Below are 19,687 nucleotides of genomic sequence, written 5' to 3' on the forward strand. Positions count from 1 at the left end.
TGGATAAATCAGCCTCAGAGGTCAGGGCTCAGCTGGGAATCCTGTCCCTAAAACCCAGCAAACCGAGCTGCTCCTTCCCTCCCGGGGGAGCGGGGCCAGCCTGGGGCCGGGATCACTGATGCTGGGAGAGATCCTGGTGTCCATCATCTCCCATGCCATGGAACCCATCTGTAAATGTGCAAATCCTGTCCCTAAAACCGAGCTGCTCCTTCCCTCCCAGGGGACGAGACCAGCCTGGGGCCGGGATCACCCACCCTGGGAGAGATCCTGGTGTCCATCATCTCCCATGCCATGGATCCCATGCCGTCCCATCTATAAATGTGCAAATCCTGTCCCTAAAACTGGATTTAGGGAGCTGCTCCTTCCCTCCCCGGGGACAGGGCCAGCCTGGAGCTGGGATTGCTCTCCTGGAGCTGCAGCCAAGCCTGGACACCCCATGCAAGTTCAGGCTGGAGGTTTTTGGGAAAACTGGATGGGTTTATCCTGGTACAGCAACTCCCTGGAAGCTTCCTTGGGATCAGCCCAGCAGGATCCCCCTCCCAAGGATTTCACATTTACTAAATGAGGACCCTGCTGCTAATGGGGGTGGAATCCCACTGCTCCCCTTTCCTGGGAACTGAGCACAGTCCATGAACTCTGGAGCTGTGAAATTCCAGCTTGTCCTGCCTGGACGTGGAACAATCATGGCAGGGGACAGGGGTTCCTCCTGGTGCCTCAGCTTGGAGAGATCCATCCTTACCCAGAGGCAGCTCCTGAGCACGGACACAGCCCTCCCTCCCAGCAGGACTCGGTGAGGCAGGAGAGGCTGTCAGGAATTTAATGGAACTTGGCACTGGAAACTGTACAACATTTACAGAGAACCACACACTGTGTCTATGTACACCCTCTGCCCATTCCCAGAGCTCCCAGCCGGACATGGACAGGCAGTGACAATCCTGGGATGCGGAGTCACCGCTCCCCAAGCCTGGATTTTGGGATATGGCTCCCCAGTCCTGATTTCAGGTGACAGGGACTGCAGAATCCCACTCCCCAGTCCTGGATTTTGGGATATGGCTCCCCAATTCTGGATCCCAGGTGACAGGGATTGCAGGATCCCAATCCTGGATTTTGGGTCACAGGGACTGCAGGATCCCAGTCCCCAGTCCTGGATCTCAGCTGACAGGGATTGGAGGATCCCAATCCTGGATTTCAGGTGACAAGGACTGCAGGATCCCAGTCCTGGATTTTGGGTCACAGGGACTGCAGGATCCCAGTGCCCATCCTGGATTTTGCTGTGCTCAGAGCTGTCACCACCTCGCTTCCCATGACTCTGCAGTGCCATTCCCAAGCTGGGTCTCTCCCTGGATTTTCCCTGCATCTTTGGAGTGCTAGAAGATGGCAGTGCTGCCACCCTGAGTATTTACAACCACTCCTCCTCCTCTCCTCACAGCTCCAACTCTTCCTCTCCTCTACCTTTCTACCACATGCATGAACCCCTTGGTTGCCTCCAAGTCCTGCTTCCCTGTGGGAAGTGTTTCATTTCCAAAAGGCAACAAAAACACGGAATCTACCTTCACTCCCTGCTACCCCTCTACTCACTGCTCCCCAAACCCTTGTACAACGTGCCTACAACCTTCCTACACCCTAGAGTAAAGCAGTTCTCTTTCAGTAGTGTCTCCCCCCAGCCCGTGGATTGCTCTGGGACAGTTGGGACATCACCCCTCGGAGCACGAAGGATCAAGTACTGGAAAGGAAATGCCAAGTCTGAGCAACAAAAATACAAAAGTAAAAAAAAACAATCAAAGGAAACAAAAAAACCCCAACCACCCCAAAATCCCAACCCCCAAACTTGAAACAAAACTAATAAAAAAATTTAAATAGTTGGCAGGATACAAGAGTGAGACAGAGGAATGTACAAAGGACACACAAAGATCAAAGATTCCAGTAGGTGAATTGAGAACCTGTTGAATTGGGGTCTGTTTTTGTAGGATTTTCCTTTTGGAACATGCAAATTTGCAGGAATTACCATAACCACACACCAGAGTGACTTCAGGTGTTGAGTCCTTTAAGGGACTTTTGCAGTGTTGATCAAAACCCCCAGTGCTGCCCAAAATTCCACTTTATTTTCCATCCTCTACCCCCAAAATTCCACTTTAATTTCCATCCTCTACCATGGCTGTGGGAAACTTCCAGGAGCCCAAATTTGCTCTTCAGAATGCCATGAGGGTTTTGGACATCCCTCATGGGTTCAGAGTGTAAAAACAGCCCCCAGCTCAACAGTAACCGCACACCAGTAGCTGCCATTCCAACACAAACTCAGGCTCTGATCCGCAGAGCGCTCCCAAGCGCTCCCGGTACAAAATGTACACGGAATTATTTATAAATTAACAGTTTTCCCAGCCCCAGGTGCCTTTCACCGGGCTCCCGTGCCTCCTTACGCTACACCAGCGTTTCTTTCCGCTTCCCGCTGAGCTGCTTCTCCCTGGATTTCCGGTGCCCCGACGAGCTCCTGTGGGATTTGAGCCCCTTGGCTTCCCCCGAGTCCGGCAGGGCCGCGCGCTCGGCCGCGCTCTGCTCCAGCTCCGCGTGGGACGTTCCCGTTCCCTGGCGCTGCCGGGCCGGCGCGTGGGGCACGCAGGGACCGCTGGGATTGTTCTCCTCGCACTCCTCGCTCAGCTCGGGCAGCTCGGCGAGCTCGGGGCCGGGAGCGCTCCTGCGGAAGGGGGCGATGGCGGCGCGGATGCAGCTCAGCCACTGCTGCTTGTGGAACACGTCGTTGGCCTGCAGCGTGTGCGACTGGCCCGGGCCGGGCTCCTGGAAACGCACTCGGAAGATGTTTTTGGCTGGGGATAAAGGGAAAAGCTCATCAGATCTGAGCCGGCATTTAGAGATTCCATTGGTAGGTTTGAAATCCCAACAAAACCCCCCCAGTCCCAAAAATCCAGCAGGGAGACAAAGATGTCTTCTAATCCAAGCCCCAGCTGTGAATTCATGGCTGACTGGATCCGTGTTGGGGAAGATGAAACAGGAAAGCCTTATAAATATGATTGTCTGGCAAAAGATTTTGAGAATATGGAAACTATGAGTGAGATTGAAATGAAAGCAAGCTTTGAGATCCCTCAGTTACTGAACAACTGGAAAACAATGGTGTGGCTGGCTGAAGGTGATCCCCTTGTGATGGAACAACACTCTCTGTTTGCAGGCAGGCCCAAGGGTCAGAGCAGACCCTACAGCTTGGCAGAAGGGCCCAAAGAGGAGTTTTTAGGGTTTCAAAGGTAACACAGTGTGGTGATGTAGTGATTCTTATAGGCTGTGTGGAAATGCTATAGGATTTGTGTATTGTACTAGACTGGTTAGTGAGAACCAGAATATTCAACACAGAAGGAGATTTATGGTATTGTAATGGGAACCTCGCTCTCTTACGTTTCTGCTCTCTCACCCTCTCATCCTCTCTCCCCCTCTCTTCTCTCGGGCCTGCTCTGAGCAGTGGCTGCAGCTCCAGCAGGGCCCTGCACCCAGGCCCTTTGCAATAAACCCCAAATCCCAGCAGGGCCCTGCACCCAGGCCCTTTGCAATAAACCCCAAATTCCACGGCCTGGCTGCAGAGATCTCTCGTCTCCATCCATCCCAACCATCCTACCCCCTATGCTCCTAGAGATCCGTACCTTTATCAGAATTGCCAAAAGCCCCTCGGAAGGAGCCCCCCATTTTGACATCTCCATCCTGGAGGTCCTCGAGGAGCAGCTCCTGCACAGGGATGGGCTGCCGGTACACCTGGAACGCCTGGCGCTCGTTGCGGGTCACCGGCCGTGTCAGCACCAGGATTTCTTGGAAGAGGAAGACGTAGAGCTTCTGGAAGAGAAAACATCCCAGTATTCACTCTGTGCTCCATGAGGTCACACATCCTGTGGGATTCAAGGCCACCTTATCTGCAGTTTCACCCACAATAACTTTCAGAGTCTCCGGTGACAATGGCAAGGTCTGGCACACACCAGGATTACATCATGGGCTTTATTATTTTATTGATCCCTAGAAAGGGAATGAATGATGATTCCCAGGATAGGATGATTAGGAGTCATATCTTTCCTGTGTCCATGGAATGCACGAGTGAAACAGCCAATTAAACAAACAAAACCCCCAATCAACAGAGAAAACTTGAGAAGATTTGAGGTTGAAATCAGGACAAAAGGCAGCAAAGCCCAGAGTGCAGTGGGTGGGAGATAAACTCCAGGCAGCCCAGCCCAAAGCAAACAGGCTTCATAGGAACCCTTTTGTTTGGAAGAGCCAGGGCTCCTAATGGGGAATGTCAGAGCATTACTGGGAGTAAACAGTGGCAGGAAATCCCTCTGGATGGATGGAGAGCACTTTCTGTGGGCACTCTGTGCTAATGATTTTCCAGCTTCCCAAAGGCAATTGTGGAGCTGTCAGCAGGAAACTTTCCCTTACAGCCTAAATGAGGCTGACAATTATGAGATTTTCCTCTGCTCTTTTATCCAATATCCAAACTACCCCCAAGGATGGAAGGCTCCCAGTCCTGCTCTGAGTTTAAACCAGGTTTCAGAATTAATTAGTAAAAAAGGAGGGACTCACGTGTCCATTTTTGTTCTTCAGCTCCCCGTGGCACAGCAAAGCTTTGCTGCCTTCAATCCTTGGATCCTTCTGCTTCTCATCCAGGTACTCCAGCTTGTCAATGTAGTACTGGCACTCAGACTCGCCCTTTTTCAGGTTGATGTCAGAGAGGACTCCTTGGATTATGGATATCTAAACACCCAAACAAATGATTAAGAGGGATTAAGTGCTTCCCTGTGTGACCTCTGCTTGTCTCCTTCACAACTCCCAAGGATGCAATCCACGTGGATCGATCCCTCACTTTCCCTGTCGTGGATTTGAAACCCCCCCTGGGAACTGCTGAGGTTTAAGGAAGATTTGTGGAGCTCCCCCATCCCACGCCTGGGTCAGAACAAGCAAAGCAGGATCACTCACAGCCTCCTCCAGGATGTGGATGTCGGGGTGCTCCTTGGGGGTGTGCCTCAGGATCTCCTTGAGGAGCAGGGGGTATTTGACCAGGCGGCTCCGAGGGATGTCCAGGAAGCTCCACAGGTCCAGCTTGCGGCTGAAGGGAGACTCGAGGCAGCGCTGCAGGAAATCCTGCACCCTCCTGTCCTGCTTCTTCTGGTCCAGCAGCGCTTTGGCTGCCAGCTGGTTGCTGCAGTAGCCTTTGTAGGCGTGCAGTCGGGGTAGCTGCAGGGAACAGAGGAGATTTAGGAGTCAGATTCCCTGTGGGAAAAGCAGATGTCACTCACATGGCAAACTCAGGGACTTCTACAGCACTCACTGGGGAATTTTTTCCAATAAAAAGATAAGGGAGGGTCTCGTGAGGAGGATGAGGACACAGAGCCCATGAAGCTCCCAATGTCTGGATGAGCACAGGGAGCCCATGAAGCTCCCAATGTTTGGATGAGCACACACACAGATCCCATGAAGCTCCCAATGTTTGGATGAGCACATGGAGCCCATGAAGCTCCCAGATTTTGGATCCTGTGAGGAGGATGAGCACATGGAGCCCATGAAGCTCCCAATGTTTGGATGAGCACACAGACAGAGCCCATGAAGCTCCCAATGTTTGGATGAGCACACACACAGATCCCATGAAGCTCCCAGAGTTTGGATGAGCACACAGAGCCCATGAAGCTCCCAATGTTTGGATGAGCACAGGGAGCCCATGAAGCTCCCAATGTTTGGATGAGCACATGGAGCCCATGAAGCTCTCAATGTTTGGATGAGCACATGGAGCCCACGATGCTCCCAGAGTTTGGATCCTGTGAGGAGGATGAGCACAGGGAGCCCATGAAGCTCCCAATGTTTGGATGAGCACAGGGAGCCCATGAAGCTCCCAATGTTTGGATGAGCACACACACAGACCCCATGAAGCTCCCAATGTTTGGATCCTGTGAGGAGGATGAGCACATGGAGCCCATGAAGCTCCAAATGTCTGGATGAGCACACAGACAGAGCCCATGAAGCTCCCAACGTTTGGATCCTGTGAGGAGGATGAGCACACAGAGCCCACGAAGCTCCCAGAGTTTGGATGAGCACTTGGAGCCCATGAAGCTCCCAATGTTTGCAATCAGCAGGGATAACACGTGTGGAATCACTGGGACAAAGAGTCCAGGAGACACAGACATTTCAACCCTAGATCAGGGTGAATTCAGGTCCAATTTCAGCCATCACAATCCCACTGTTTTCAGCACTGCCAGGATTTCCCTTCCAGTCTGCACTGAGGGCCACTGAAGCCCCAGAGCTCTGCAGCTTCTGCCTTTAAATGTTCCCCAAGCTCAGTTTTAGCCTGTTGATGTTGATTCCAAGTTCTGAACTCACCCACTTCACAAGGATAGGCCCAATCTGCTCCACGGTTCCATCTGGTTTTGTTGCTTCTCCCAAGCTTGCCAGTAAGTCTGGAATGGAAACAGGGGAAGAGGAATTGCACCAATGCCCTAATGAGTAACAGGAGAAAGCAGAGAGGTTCAACCCTAGCGAGCACAAAGCACCCAGCTGCTCTTACCTTCATGCAGAGGAATGTAGGAATCCAAGTCCCCAAAAATGTGGGTGAGCTCCTCCTCAGACATGATGGAGAGTTTCAGCATGGGGTCGTGGTAGGCCTGTCAAATGAAATATATTCAAATGTGCCTCAAAGCTGATGATTTAAACAGATTTAAATGTGCCTCAAAGCTGATGGTTTAAATTGATTTATCAGGTGAAAGAAGTGAAGGCAACAGAAAGATAACACTGATTTGATGCTAGAATATTCACTAAGTGTGAAGTATGGAGGAATTAAATGAAAAGCATTTTCCTGTGTGGATATTCCCAGCTGGGAGAGGGAGTCCCCAGGCAGCTCTGCACAATCCTTTTATGGCTGGGTTTGCTGCAATCACACCAGTGCTGGCCCAGTGCTCACGTCAGCTTTCAGACTGGGGGTTCTGGGCTGATAAAGCTCCCACGTCACGTCTGCAGGTGGAAAAAATCCCTCACTATTCCCTGGAATGTCGTCACTGACTGCAGGAAAAACCCCACTCACCTTTCTGGCCAGCTTCAGGTCTTCAATCAGGTCCTGCTCTCCCCTGGACATTTCATAGATGGCCTGGGAGGGAGGATAAAGCACCCAGAGTTATTCTGAATGCCAGTTTTCTCAGAAAGAGCCTTTCAGCTCCCATGATGAACAGCCTGCCCTGAATGGGCCCTTGGCCACCCCAATCCCTCGGGGGGCACCTGGGCATGACAACCCTGAGTAAATCTGCAGTCCCAGCCCTGAGAAAGCAGCTTTGCTTCCAAGTGTGTGAAAGCCCTGCTGGCCCCTGCACGAGCCAAATTAAACACCAGAGCCTTTTAAATCAGTGCCTTTAGCCAGGCAGGGCTGCAGACACAAAACCCCCGAAACCGCAGCGGTCAAAGCCCAGGCGGCTTCCGACGGCTCCACAAGATTTGTCCAAGAGCTCCAGGAAAAGGGAAGCCAAGGCCTTGCTGCCTGGCTCCCAAGCAAGTGTCAGGAGCTTTAGCAGAAAGACAGCTGGCTCTGTGAGGAACCTGAGGCTGGGGCAGCTGCAGAGCAGCCAGCGGGGCCGGGGCTGCGATTTCAGGAATGCCGTGGAAAGTTTGGCATGTCCAAAGGGTCACACTGGGGAGGTGAATTCAGAGTGGAATCCTCCTTTTCCCATGGCTGACAGAGACATAAATCTCAGCTTTAGGTGCACAGAAGATGCAGCCCCCCCCAAGGCTGTTCCTCCTTTCCCAGCAAGGGAAGGGACCGAAGGCCTCGGCTGCTGTTCCCAATCCCGTTTTCCACGGGTGTTTCCATGAGGTTTCACCTCCTGGCGTTTGATTTCCTTGGTGCTCAGGGATTCCTTCGTGTTCACATCCAACATCTCAGACCAAAGGACACTGTTCCTTCTCTTGGGGGGAGTGGGAGCAGCAGACCTGCTGCATGATTTCTGGGCACAGCCAGGGGATTTGCTGTCGCTGCGGAGGGTGAACGACTGCAGGGATTGAAAAAATAATGAAAAATATTAAAAACAATGTGGAGAGCCAACATTGCAGGAGTATTAGATTATCCATTCCCAATCCTTCATCCCCCTGGGTTATCCAGGGCAGGAAAACACACCCAGACACTTTTCCTCAGATAAAGGAAAGCTTTAATCAAGCTGCTGAGGAAGCCCAGAGCTTGGCAAGGCTTTCCGTGCCCCTCTCCCTGTGAGGAAGAAGGGAAAGCAAAGCTTGGCTCTGTTTCCCAGGTATGAGGAAGTAAATAAACAAAGATCATAACTCTTGCTCTGAAGAGGTTAATGAGAAGCCACTTGAACTTTGCCCTGTGCTCTGCAAGGCTCCTATGCCAGCAGTGCTGTTATCTGCAGGTGAGAGCAGAGCTCCTGGCACGGCTGCAGTGCCAGTGCTGGGCAGCAGGGCCAGCTCCCATCACGGTGCAGCACACGTGGGGGCACTTTATCAGCTCTTTATCTGCAGCACTCGATTGTATTTACTGTTGAACCTGTTTGTACAGCTCTTTATACCTGAGCTCTCCTGAGGGAGCACCTTCCAGCCCCAAGAAAGCTCACACAGAGCTCCAAGCCTGTTCCACCCTGTCCCATCAATCCTTGCCCAAATCTCCAAGTTTTGCCCTGTTTTTACCTGGATTGTCTGCCCAAAGCATGGAACTGCCCCATTTCTGACAGGGGACATCAGGTTGGCCAGGGAGGTGACTCGTGCTAAAGCTCACACAGGGCTCCAAGAGATTTCCCAAACCCCTGTTCCACCTCATCCAAGCAATCCCTTGCTCAAACCTCCAAGTTTTGCTGTGTTTTTACCTGGATTGGACATGGATTGTACACCAAATTGAGCACCACCTCACATCGAACCACCACTTTGGATTTGAAGCAGCTGCCTGATACTGACACTTCGTAGATGTCCTATGATTATTCCTCTACATTTCCATCTGCTGATGAGGATCTTACTCTTCTAGTATATTAATTACAATCGACTTCCAATCCTTAGAATCTGGTTCAAGCCCAGAGAAGAGTAATAAATGTAATCCTATTCACACTGGTCCTATCATTGACCCTAAGCATCCTCCTAACTGCACTAAAAGTGTCAAACTGCCCATTTCTGACAGGGGACATCAGGCTGGCCAGGGAGGTGACTCGTGCTAAAGCTCACACAGAGCTCCAGGAAATGCCCCAAACGCCTGTTCCACCCCATCCCACCAATAAATCACCAAGTTTTGTCCTGTTTTTACCTGGATTGTCTGCCCAAAGCGCCGAACTGCCCCATTTCTGACGGGGGAGATCAGGTTGGCCAGGGAGGTGACTCGTGCTAAAGGCCGGACCCGTTTCGTGCTTGGCTCCTGCAAAGCAAGCCGAGAACAAATTGTCCTGGCTGTGCCTCCCTCGGAAATTTCTCAGGCAGCTTCCAAAAGCATAAACCCACTTAAGGAGTGGCAAACACAGCAAGGAGAGTGTTTGGAAGCAGCCATTCATCTTTCAAGGCTATAAATATTTGTCTGAACTTTAAGGCTGCAATTAAACTGCAGAGGTTTTTGCCCAGTGTTAAAAGAGGTGAGAGAACATCAGCGAGAATTCAAAATAGGGCTCCAACAGGGACTGTTATGCTTTGAACAGAAATAGATTAAAGTGTTTTCTGACACTCTGTGGCAGCTAAAGATGGAGCTGGGATGTGCTTCTTCATTTTCTCATCTTTTCCTCTGGAGCAAGAATGTGTTTTTCCATTTTATTTTGGAGAGCAGGGCGGCAGTGGGGGCCCTGGGCAGCTCCTTGAACAAGCAGCAAACAACCACAAGCAGAACATTCCTGCGAGGGACAGGCACACAGATAAAGCTGAAATCCTTCACTTTGCACAGTTTCCTCCTCCTGCTGCTCTCCCCCACCCCTGCAACGACTGCAATTTTTCTTACACGTTGTTTAGATTTGAAAGCTGGAGCTTCTGCTTTTCCCCACCGCTAATCCCTGCCCGCAGCTCAAGTCTGTGCCGACCCAAACGCTGCCAAGAAAGAGGAAACGCCCCTGGAAAGCTCCTGCTGCCTCAGCTTTGAACGTTCTGTTGGCAACTCGACGTGTTTGACATCAAAAACGTTGTGTGGGGAGGGCTGGGCAGGAAAGGTGTGCACAGGGGGAAGTGGGCAGAGATGGGCTCCGAGTTTAGGCTGGAAAGGGCTGCAGGATTGTCCTGGTGCTGCCAACAGCTGGCACAGGGCTGGACTGACTCATCCTCAGGAGATGCTCAGCACCAAGCTCTCACCAGGACAGCGAAGCAGAGCAGCCTGGTTTGGGTTCATCTCGGTTAAAATTGGTTAATTATTGCTGGATTTGTACTCTTTCAAAAGCTCTGCGCTGTTTCCATTCCCAGCCCAGCTCGGGGGCCAAACCCTTCGCTCAGAAGTGACAAATGTTGAAAACAAAACTAAAAAAAAAAAATAATAAAAAGGGGAATAGGAACACCCAGAGCTGGATTCCAGTCATGAAGGAGCACAAAAGCTACGTGTGTGTGTAAGATCTGATTTCAGCAACCCGAGCCCAGCAGCGGCCCTGCCCACACGCGGCGTTGGGCAATGCAGGAGGAGGAGGAGGAGGAGGAGGAGGAGGAGGAGGAGGAGGAGGTGAGCTCACCCTGAGCTCAGCCTTCAAACTTGCAGGGGGGGAACATGAAAAGAAACAATTTATGAGCCGTGCAGGAAGAAAAGAGCTCTTGGCACGGCACAAAGCTGTGCTATAAACGTTTGGGGAATGTCAGAGTTAGGAGGGCACCATAAACATGGAGAAAAGCTGTAAAAGTGTCCTCGGTCATGGGATCCTCAGCTGGGTTTAAGTGGGACACCAGGAACTCCAAGTGGGACACCAGGAACTCCTCCACTGACTCCAGACACAGACAGACAGGGAAAGGTTGGATAGTCAGGCCAGACTCAAAGACAACAAGGAAGGTTAACGTGTTACAGATGTTTCTGAGTGGAAGAGAAGGGAGGTGTTTACTTCTAGAAATTCATCTATCAGAGAGGAGGATAAATAAAGGGACGTGGGCCTAGAGAAGCTTAACAAAGTGCAGGAGTGAATCAGGGAAGATGCAGACACAAAGCCACCCACGGCTCCGGCGAGGCCAGGGATAAAAATAGCCTGGAAAAGCAAAATGTGACACTGCAAATGAAAAGTAAGAATCCTCGAGGCTCCAGCAGGTCACTGGAGAGGGGTCAGCGCTGCTGAGATCCAGTGACAGGGCCGGGAGCCCGGGAATGCGGGAATGCGGGAATGCCGTCCCTGCACATCTGTGACACGTGCCCGTGCCCGAGGGCTGGCAGCAGGAATTCCTGAGCTCGGCTCAGCAATCGCCATCTTTCCTCTCTTAAAAAAAAATAAAAATTCCCACTTTGTGTCTGAGCGCTCCTCAGACACGGCCCGGCTGCCAAAAACCCATCTGGTTGTTGTTCTCCTCCCGAAGATCGTTTGATCCAGAGCAGGAGGAGGAAAATCAGACCCTGGCAACTCCCCCTGGCTGAGCTGCGCTGGAGCCGGGTCAGGCTCCCCGGCCGGCCGGTGTAAGCCGAGACTCGGGCGGTTCGTGCTGCGGATAACTCGGGCTCGGGAGGGTTTTTTTTAGCTCTGTACTCGCAAACAATGACTCTCCTGTCTCCACGCCGCCTTCCTTACAGGAGCCGGATTACAATAAAGTCTGGGAGGTTTCTGTAACAATCCAGGGGTGTTACAGCACTCGCGAATAATTCAAACCCCAGCGGGGTCAACAGCTCCATCAGGAAATATTATTTTCCCAGAGAACTCTTTATTAAAACTGAATTAACACATCACGAGAGCAGCCACTAAAGGTAATTTTGTGCCAGGCGAGATTTCACACCCCTGAAATTCCTTCAAGTGCTCCTAAGTGCAGGTTAACTCCTGAAAAGATTGCACCTTGCTGGAAAGAGAACCAGGCATTACTTTTGAGCAAGGTATTTTTTCTTCAGCAGCACGCCCACAACCTTTCCCCTGTGCTGGGTAATAATTAGTGGTTTTTACGAGGATCCCTTGCTCGAGTGCGATTCCTACGTGCCGCACACAGCTCCACACAACACGGTGAGCAATGGCAAAACCACGCGTGACAGAAACTCCTCCTCCCGAGCCAATTCAGCAAAAGAAGGGATTTTAGTCAGCGGCCTGAGTAATTCCTGCCAGAAATCACCAACCACCTGAGCACCGCCATGGGAGAGTCACACGCAGAGCCTCAAGATGAACAATCAGAGCTTTCCCAAATCCAACAGCCCCCATACTCCCGACCAAACCAGCTCAGACAGAAGTGTCGGCTCACTCCAGAATTCAGAATTCGAGGCGACTTACTCCCCTCCCAGAGCTCTGGTTTCTGTTATTTCTCCCCCAACATCTGGTTTCCCTTTTGCACAATGGGATTGCCCAAGTTTGGCTGTTGCAAAGCCGGCATTTGCTGAGGTTGGTGACTCGGCGCTGAGCCCTCAAACCCCAGCCATGTCTGGAGACGCCTTTTTTTTTTTTTTTAACTTTTCCAGCTCATCTCGCCACTAATCTGAGCAATAAACCCAGCCCAAGGCTGCCGGGCCCTACCTGGCTGCTGAACTTTTGCTCCTGTCGCAGCAGGAGGCTCGGGAACACCTCCGAGGAGCGCAATTATTGCATCTGCATAACAACACGCGATAAAAATAACAATACTGCCAGCGAACACACCGGCCCTCAAAGCCGACCAACCCCACCGGGGGCTTCTCTAAGGTTTAAGCAGCAAATAAGCACCTAATTAGGAAAAATCCTGTCAGTGGAAAGAGCGCTGAGAGACAAGCGATTTTAGAATGGAAACGGGCGATTTTTAAATGAGAACAGGCGAATTTTTAATGAAAAACCACCTGGGGGGGAGCGGGGTCAGGTGAGGCACCGAGATTGGTTTTGGCTCACTCTTTGGGGCTACGATCTTAAATACAGATCTATCTGTAACGTATATACATGTATATAAAATGCATATAAAAAAGATATGTACATGGACTTAAACATATATACAGTTTATAAATGGCTGGGTGAGGCGCCTACATCGGGTGTGGCTGCCTGACCCCACTCTTTGGGGGCTATGAACTTAAATATATCGCACATATATATATATATATACACATATATATATATATGTACACACACACACACACATAAAATATACCTACACATAGAGATGAACTTAAACATATATGTATAGAGAAAGAGTTTTTTAAACCACTGGCTACCCCCCGCTCTGGCCGGCTCGCCTCCGCCCCTCAGCCGCGGAGAGCGGGAAGCTGAGGGGGATCCCCCTCCCCACTCTCCCCTCAACTAAACCCCATTTTTCCCCCTGTTCCGCTCACCTCCTGCTCCCTGAAGTGCTGGTTCTGCGCGTCGATGACCCGGATAGTCCTTTTGATGGGCAGCAGCCCGCCGAGCTCGTCGTGCGCCACCATGGCGGCGGGACCCCCAACCCTCCCTCAACCCGCGCTCATCCCGCTCTGCGCCCGCCGAGCGCCGCACCCGCGACCTCACCGCAGGGGGCGGGGCCAGCGCACAAACCACGCCCCCCTGTATGATAAACCACGCCCCTTCATTGCCCGGGCACTGCGGACCCTCCCGGAGCCCCAAATCCTTCCAGAACTCTCCCAAAAAATTCTCCCAAAAAATGCTCCTGCTCCTTCCTCTGAGTGCTGTGTGCAGCTGTGGGCTCCTCAGGACAGGAGGGAACTGGGGCAGGGCCACAGGAGGGATGTGAGCATGGTTCAGGGCCTGCAGCATCTCCGTGCCCGGGGGAGGCTGAGGGAGCTGGGGCTGCTCAGGGCAGGGGGACACGGCTGAGGAAGCCATCCATGGGCACAGAGCCCATCCATGGGGATCCATGGGCACAGAGCCCATCCATGGGATCCATGGGCACAGAGCCAACCATGGGCACAGAGCCCATCCATGGGGATCCATGGGCACAGAACCAACCATGGGCACAGAGCCCATCCATGGGGATCCATGGGCACAGAGCCCATCCATGGGCATCCATGGGCACAGGAGCCCATCCATGGGCGCAGAGCCCATCCATGGGATCCATGGGCACAGAGCCCATCCATGGGCACAGAGCCCATCCATGGGGATCCATGGGCACAGAGCCCATCCATGGGCACAGAGCCCATCCATGGGCATCCATGGGCACAGGAGCCCATCCATGGGCACAGAGCCCATCCATGGGATCCATGGGCACAGGAGCCCATCCATGGGCGCAGAGCCCATCCATGGGATCCATGGGCACAGAGCCCATCCATGGGCGCAGAGCCCATCCCTGGGATCCATGGGCACAGAGCCCATCCATGGGGATCCATGGGCACAGGAGCCCATCCATGGGCGCAGAGCCCATCCATGGGATCCATGGGCACAGAGCCCATCCATGGGGATCCATGGGCACAGGAGCCCATCCATGGGCACAGAGCCCATCCCTGGGGATCCATGGGCACAGGAGCCCATCCATGGGCACAGAGCCCATCCATGGGGATCCGTGGGCACGGGAGCCCAGAGTGGGGCTGGAATTCCCTCCCTGGGGACATTCCCGGACACTGCCCTGTGCCCTGGGATGGCCCTGCTGGGGCAGGGAGTGGGACCCGTGACCCACTGGGGTCCTTTCCAAGCTCACCCATCCTGGGATTCTGCGAAAAACGGGACCTCCAAGAGGCTCTGCTGCAAGGAGGGCAGAGTCTGTCCCATCCCACAGAGCCAAGCCTATATTTGCTTTTTTCCCCATTTTTAGTGTTTTTTCCTGGCACTTGCAGCATGGCGGGACAACCTCCTGTTAACAGCAGCTCTCCTTGCCAACGCTGGAGTATATAAAACCTTTGCTGCTGCAAAATGTTTAAAAAAATATTAATTCTTGTCTAGACCTGTGCTTTAAAGTCTGCTCTGAGCTTTAAAGCCGTGCTGGCAGCGCTGTGGGCTGGGCTGAGCCTCTCCCCCTGCTCTCCCAGGGGAGCCTGTCTCGGCAGGCCCGGCTGGAGCTGCTCAGCCTTTGGATTTTCTGTTTGTTTGTTCAACTCCTTTTATTCCTGGCACTGCTGAAGAAATAAAAGCTTTCTTGTGCTGGTAAAAATAAACTTGAGTTGGTTTGGCTGCCTACCTGTGCTGCTTCAAGGGGAGAAATTTGGGGTGGGTTCCAGCAAACAGCGTTTATCAGAGTCAAGGAGGAGGAGAAAAAGGAAAATCCTGCTGTCCCCTCCCCTGGATTTTTGATTTTTGGCTTTGTTTGCTTCTCTCAGCAAATCTGCAGCCACTTAACCTCTGCCATGCAAGGCCAGCACACTGAGGATTCCCAGAAATTGAGGATACACCGAGTCTCCCCTTGCTGAAGGGACAGACTGTGACTCTTCCAGACACAAAAATGCTTTCCTGGATTACCGAAATCTGCTATTTTTAACACCAAAGTGACGCTGACTCTGGGGAGGAGCACACAAACCCTGCCTTGAACTGGTTTTTTTATAGAGAGTATCAAACCAATTTCTCCTAAAATCCACGGTCTGAGCCTTGTTAAACTCGACCTAAAGATTCAGGATAAAATCCAAGTTCCAAGCCTTGTTAAACTCGACCTAAAGATTCAGGATAAAATCCAAGTTCCGAGCCTTGTTAAACTCAGCCTGAAGATTCAGGAGCTCATTTCTCTGCGGGGAGATGGGAAAAGGCAAACAGGGGATGAACAGGAGTGAGGGGAGGTGAGGCAGAGTCACACTGAGGTGACACCGACACGCTCCCAGTGTGTCCTGTGTCCCAGAGCTCCTCCTGGGGACATCTGAGGTGTTTGGGGACATTTGGTGACGCGGGTGTCACACTGTCCCCAGGGCAGGGCCACGTGGTGCGGCCACGGGTGATCCCTGACTCTGCGGTGACACCTGGGCAGGTGAGGAACTCGTGGTGATGCAAGGCCAGGTGAGGTGACGGTGAGGTGACATTCCTGGCCTGATGGGACAGAGCTCCAGGGCTGGCTCTGGGCCAGCAGAGGGATCTGTGTCCTGGGACATGCCCTGCCTGTGGAGAAAGGCCTGGCAGCCACCAAGGCCCTGAGAGGAGCAGCTCCCAGCTGGCCACTCTGGGGTGGGATGGATTCTGTGGGGCAGCTGGGTCTGTACAAAATCAACAGCAATGGGGCAAATCCATCCTGAGTGCTGCAGGTGAGCACCATAAACCCACCCAAGGGATGGACATGATCAGAAATCCATCCTGAGGGATGGACATGAGCACCATAAATCCATCCCAAGGGACACAGATGAGCACCCTAAATCCATCCTAAGGGATGGAGGTGAGCACCATAAATCCATCCTGAGGGATGGAGATGAGCACCTAAAATCCATCCCAAGGGATGAAGATGAGCACCATAAACCTATCCTGAGGGATGGAGATAATCACCATAAACCCACCCAAGTGATGGACATGAGCACCATAAATCCATCCCAAGGGATGGAGATAAACACCACAAACCCATCCCAAGGGATGGAGATGAGAACCACAAATCCATCCCAGGTGATAGACATGAGCCTATCTTGGGTGATGACCACCATAAACCCCTCCCAAGGGATGGACATAAGAACCATAAATCCATCCAAGTGATGGAGATAAACACCAACAATCCATCCCAAGGGATGGACACGATCCCCATAAACCCAACCCAAGGGATGGACACGGCCACCATAAACCCATCCAAGGGATGGACATGAGCACCATAAACCCATCCCAAGGGATGGAGATGAGAACCACAAATCCATCCCAGGTAATAGACATGAGCACCATAAACCCATCTTGAGTGACGATCACCATAAATCCATCCTAAGTGGTGGAGATGATGACCATAAACCCCTCCCAAGGGATGGACATGAGAACCATAAATCCATCCCTAGTGATGCAGATAAACACCAAAAATCCATCCCAAGGGATGGAGATGAGCACCATAAACCCATCCCAAGTGATGCAGATAAACACCAAAAATCCATCCTAAGGGATGGAGATGATGACCATAAACCCATCCCAAGGGATGGACATAAGCACCATAAACCAAACCCAAGTGATGGACATGAGCACCATAAATCCATCCAAGTGATGAAGATAAACACCAAAAATCCATCCCAAGGGATGATCACCATAGACCCATCCAAGGGCTGGAGATGATGACCATAAATCCATAAACCCATCCAAGGGATGGAGATGAACACCAAAAATCCATCCCAAGGGGTGGACACAATCCCCATAAATCCATCCCAAGGGATGGAGATGATCACCATGAACCCATCCAAGGGATGAAGATAAACACCAAAAATCCATCCCAAGGGGATGGAGATGAGCACCACAAATCCATCCCACAGGATGGACACAATCCCCATAAATCCATCCCAGCGGATGGAGATGATCACCATAAACCCATCCAAGGGATGGAGATGATGACCTTAAATCCATAAACCCATCCCAAGGCCACAAACCTGGAGGAGGCTGCAGGCAGCCAGGCTGGGATGTGCCCCAGGACAGGTCCCAGAACCTCTCCCAGGATCACATCCCTGGGACCCCAGCCTGGCTCCAGGTGTGCTCTGATACCTGCACGTCCCTCACCTGACCCTGCTCCACTTATGCCATGGAAGAGGGAATATCTTAAATTTACTGGAGCCCATTGGGTGCAAACCCATCCTGAACAAGGCTGAGCAGCTTGGGAGCGCTCGGATAAAAGCCAATATATGGGAAAAGGAAGGAGCAACAGCCCAGCTTGATGGATTTCCCTATAAACCCTGTGCTGCCATTCCAGCTTGGGACACATCCCTCAATCCAGGAGATCTCCCAGTGCTCCTTCCCCCTGCTCCCCGTCCTTCGGGAGCCTCAGGAACGCGGCCAGGCCAGGCCATGGACACCAGCCATGGAACCAGACCAGTTCTTCCTGCTCTCCTGCCAGGGGGCACCCACAGCCTTCCTGGCCTGCATTCCCATGGAGATTTTCACTTCCAGGAGCAAAATCCCTCGGTGATTTCTGTCCTGGTATCAAATCAGGGAGCTGGGAAGAGCTGGAGTGACAGGGAATCACCCAGCCCTCAGCTCTCCTCTCATTTTCAGGCTGGGGTTTCATTCCCACTGAGCTGTTTTCCTTGAGTCCTGGGCAGCCTCATCCCTGTGACATTCCTGGAATTTATTCCTGGAAAAGCTGGCACCAAATAAAACCCCTCTCTGGGGTATTGCCATGCCAGTTTGTTATTTCAGCCCCAAAGCATCATCCACTAAATTTGAGACTAACAAAGGATGAACTCTGAAGAAAACAAACATTCAAATTCCAAAATTCCAGCATGCAGTTCCAGGCCGATGGAAATTTTTAGGGATAGAAATGCCAGGTTGTTGAAGTGACACCTGGCATCTCCCTTGTGCCAGGGTTTGCCAAAGCGTGGCCATGCAGGAATGTTGTCCCCAGGAGCTGAAAATGTCCCCAGGGTGGACACACACAGCCTGAGCAGGTGGACACACAGCCTGATCCTGCATTTTCTCTTGGAGAAACTCAAGGAAATGAGGTGTTGGAGCAGCAAGAACACATAGAAATCCCAGCAGGATTGGGACCTGATCCCAGCAGGATCAGCCCACCATGATCAGGAGAATCCTTAATGTCGCAGACATTTCTTCACAGAAATCCTTTCTTTCAGATTTCTGCGTCTTCGGGAGGCCAGAGGCCCCCGAAGAGAAGGTAAACAATTATTATCAGCTGCTGTGGAATGCAACAGGATTCACCTCGATTGGCTCATTTCCTATGTTTATAATTAAGAGCCAATCACCAGTTCAAGCCAGGGGACTGAGTCCTTGGCCACAACTTTGTGGTGGGTTCTTTTCTATCTCTTCTTAGCTTAGCTAGCAGCTCTGCAAACCTCTCTCTATATTCTTTTTAGTATAACTATAATGTATTATATCATATATTAATAAATCAAGCCTTCTGATCAAGAAACAAGATTCACCGTCTCTCTCTCACCAGCAGCGCCCACACTGTAAGGACGCTGTAATACCTTAGAGCACCCTGGTCTGGCCATGCCACCAATCCCAAATTATTCCTCAGGGTTTAGATTTTAGATTTTTCCCATTCTGTGCTGCTTTAGTGTGTGGGGCTGGGTTCACATTCAGGGATGGTGAGCTGTGTGCACAGAGCAGGGAGACAAAACAATTCCTGCTCCAGCTGGGCACCAAGGACAAATGCCCCAAATCTCAGCCCAGGAGCACAAACCCCGTGGGCTGGAGAGAGAAAAACAAGCAGGGTGGGACTGCCTGGGCTAAAGCTGCAATGGGACAATGAACTGCAAGGTGCAAATGGAGCAGAGCTGATCCCAGGGACAGACCCCGGCAGCGCTCGTGCATTTTGGGGCCGTTTTGGTTCATCTTGGGTGCAGCCCTGGCTGGGCTCTGGTGCTGCCCAAGGTGCAGCCACGGAGGAGATGCTGTGAATGAATCCCTGCTTTATTCTGGAACTCTGTCCTAGCTCAGATTATCAAGGCATCAGTTTGTGGTGAGCATGAAGGGACACAAGGCATCTGGGAAAGCCCTGGAGCAGAGCAATGTCCAGCTCTGGGATGGCTCCATTTCATCCCCAATCCAAGAATCAGGAATCAAAGCTCTCAGTTGGAGAGGAGAAAGAAATTTGGAGCTGTGGCACTGCA

The 19,687-nt window shown here is 51.9% G+C and overlaps 2 protein-coding genes across 2 annotated transcripts in view; both read right to left on the reverse strand.

Moving 5' to 3' along the window:
- Window positions 1-801: 801 nt before the first annotated feature.
- Window positions 802-13,508, reverse strand: LOC132073646 (neuroepithelial cell-transforming gene 1 protein-like). Its single transcript, XM_059472811.1, has 10 exons — window positions 13,379-13,508; window positions 9,263-9,370; window positions 7,842-8,009; window positions 7,055-7,117; window positions 6,542-6,638; window positions 6,358-6,434; window positions 4,963-5,220; window positions 4,570-4,740; window positions 3,645-3,831; window positions 802-2,822 (listed from the first exon to the last, which is right to left on the reverse strand). The coding sequence occupies exons 1-10, from the start codon at window positions 13,469-13,471 to the stop codon at window positions 2,419-2,421; spliced, it is 1,626 nt and encodes a 541-aa protein (XP_059328794.1). The 5' UTR covers window positions 13,472-13,508; the 3' UTR covers window positions 802-2,418.
- Window positions 13,509-15,616: 2,108 nt separating this feature from the next.
- The window catches only part of LOC132073049 (neuroepithelial cell-transforming gene 1 protein-like), a 50,055-nt gene continuing 45,984 nt past the window's right edge, over window positions 15,617-19,687 (reverse strand). Inside the window, exons 4-5 of the mRNA XM_059471737.1 lie at window positions 15,855-15,983; window positions 15,617-15,688 (exon numbers count right to left, since the gene is read on the reverse strand). Coding sequence (XP_059327720.1) covers window positions 15,617-15,688; window positions 15,855-15,983 — 201 coding nt within the window. The remainder of the gene's footprint in view (window positions 15,689-15,854; window positions 15,984-19,687) is intronic.

Source organism: Ammospiza nelsoni, chromosome 5 (genome assembly GCF_027579445.1).
Source record: "Ammospiza nelsoni isolate bAmmNel1 chromosome 5, bAmmNel1.pri, whole genome shotgun sequence".
Taxonomy (NCBI): Eukaryota; Metazoa; Chordata; class Aves; order Passeriformes; family Passerellidae; genus Ammospiza; species Ammospiza nelsoni.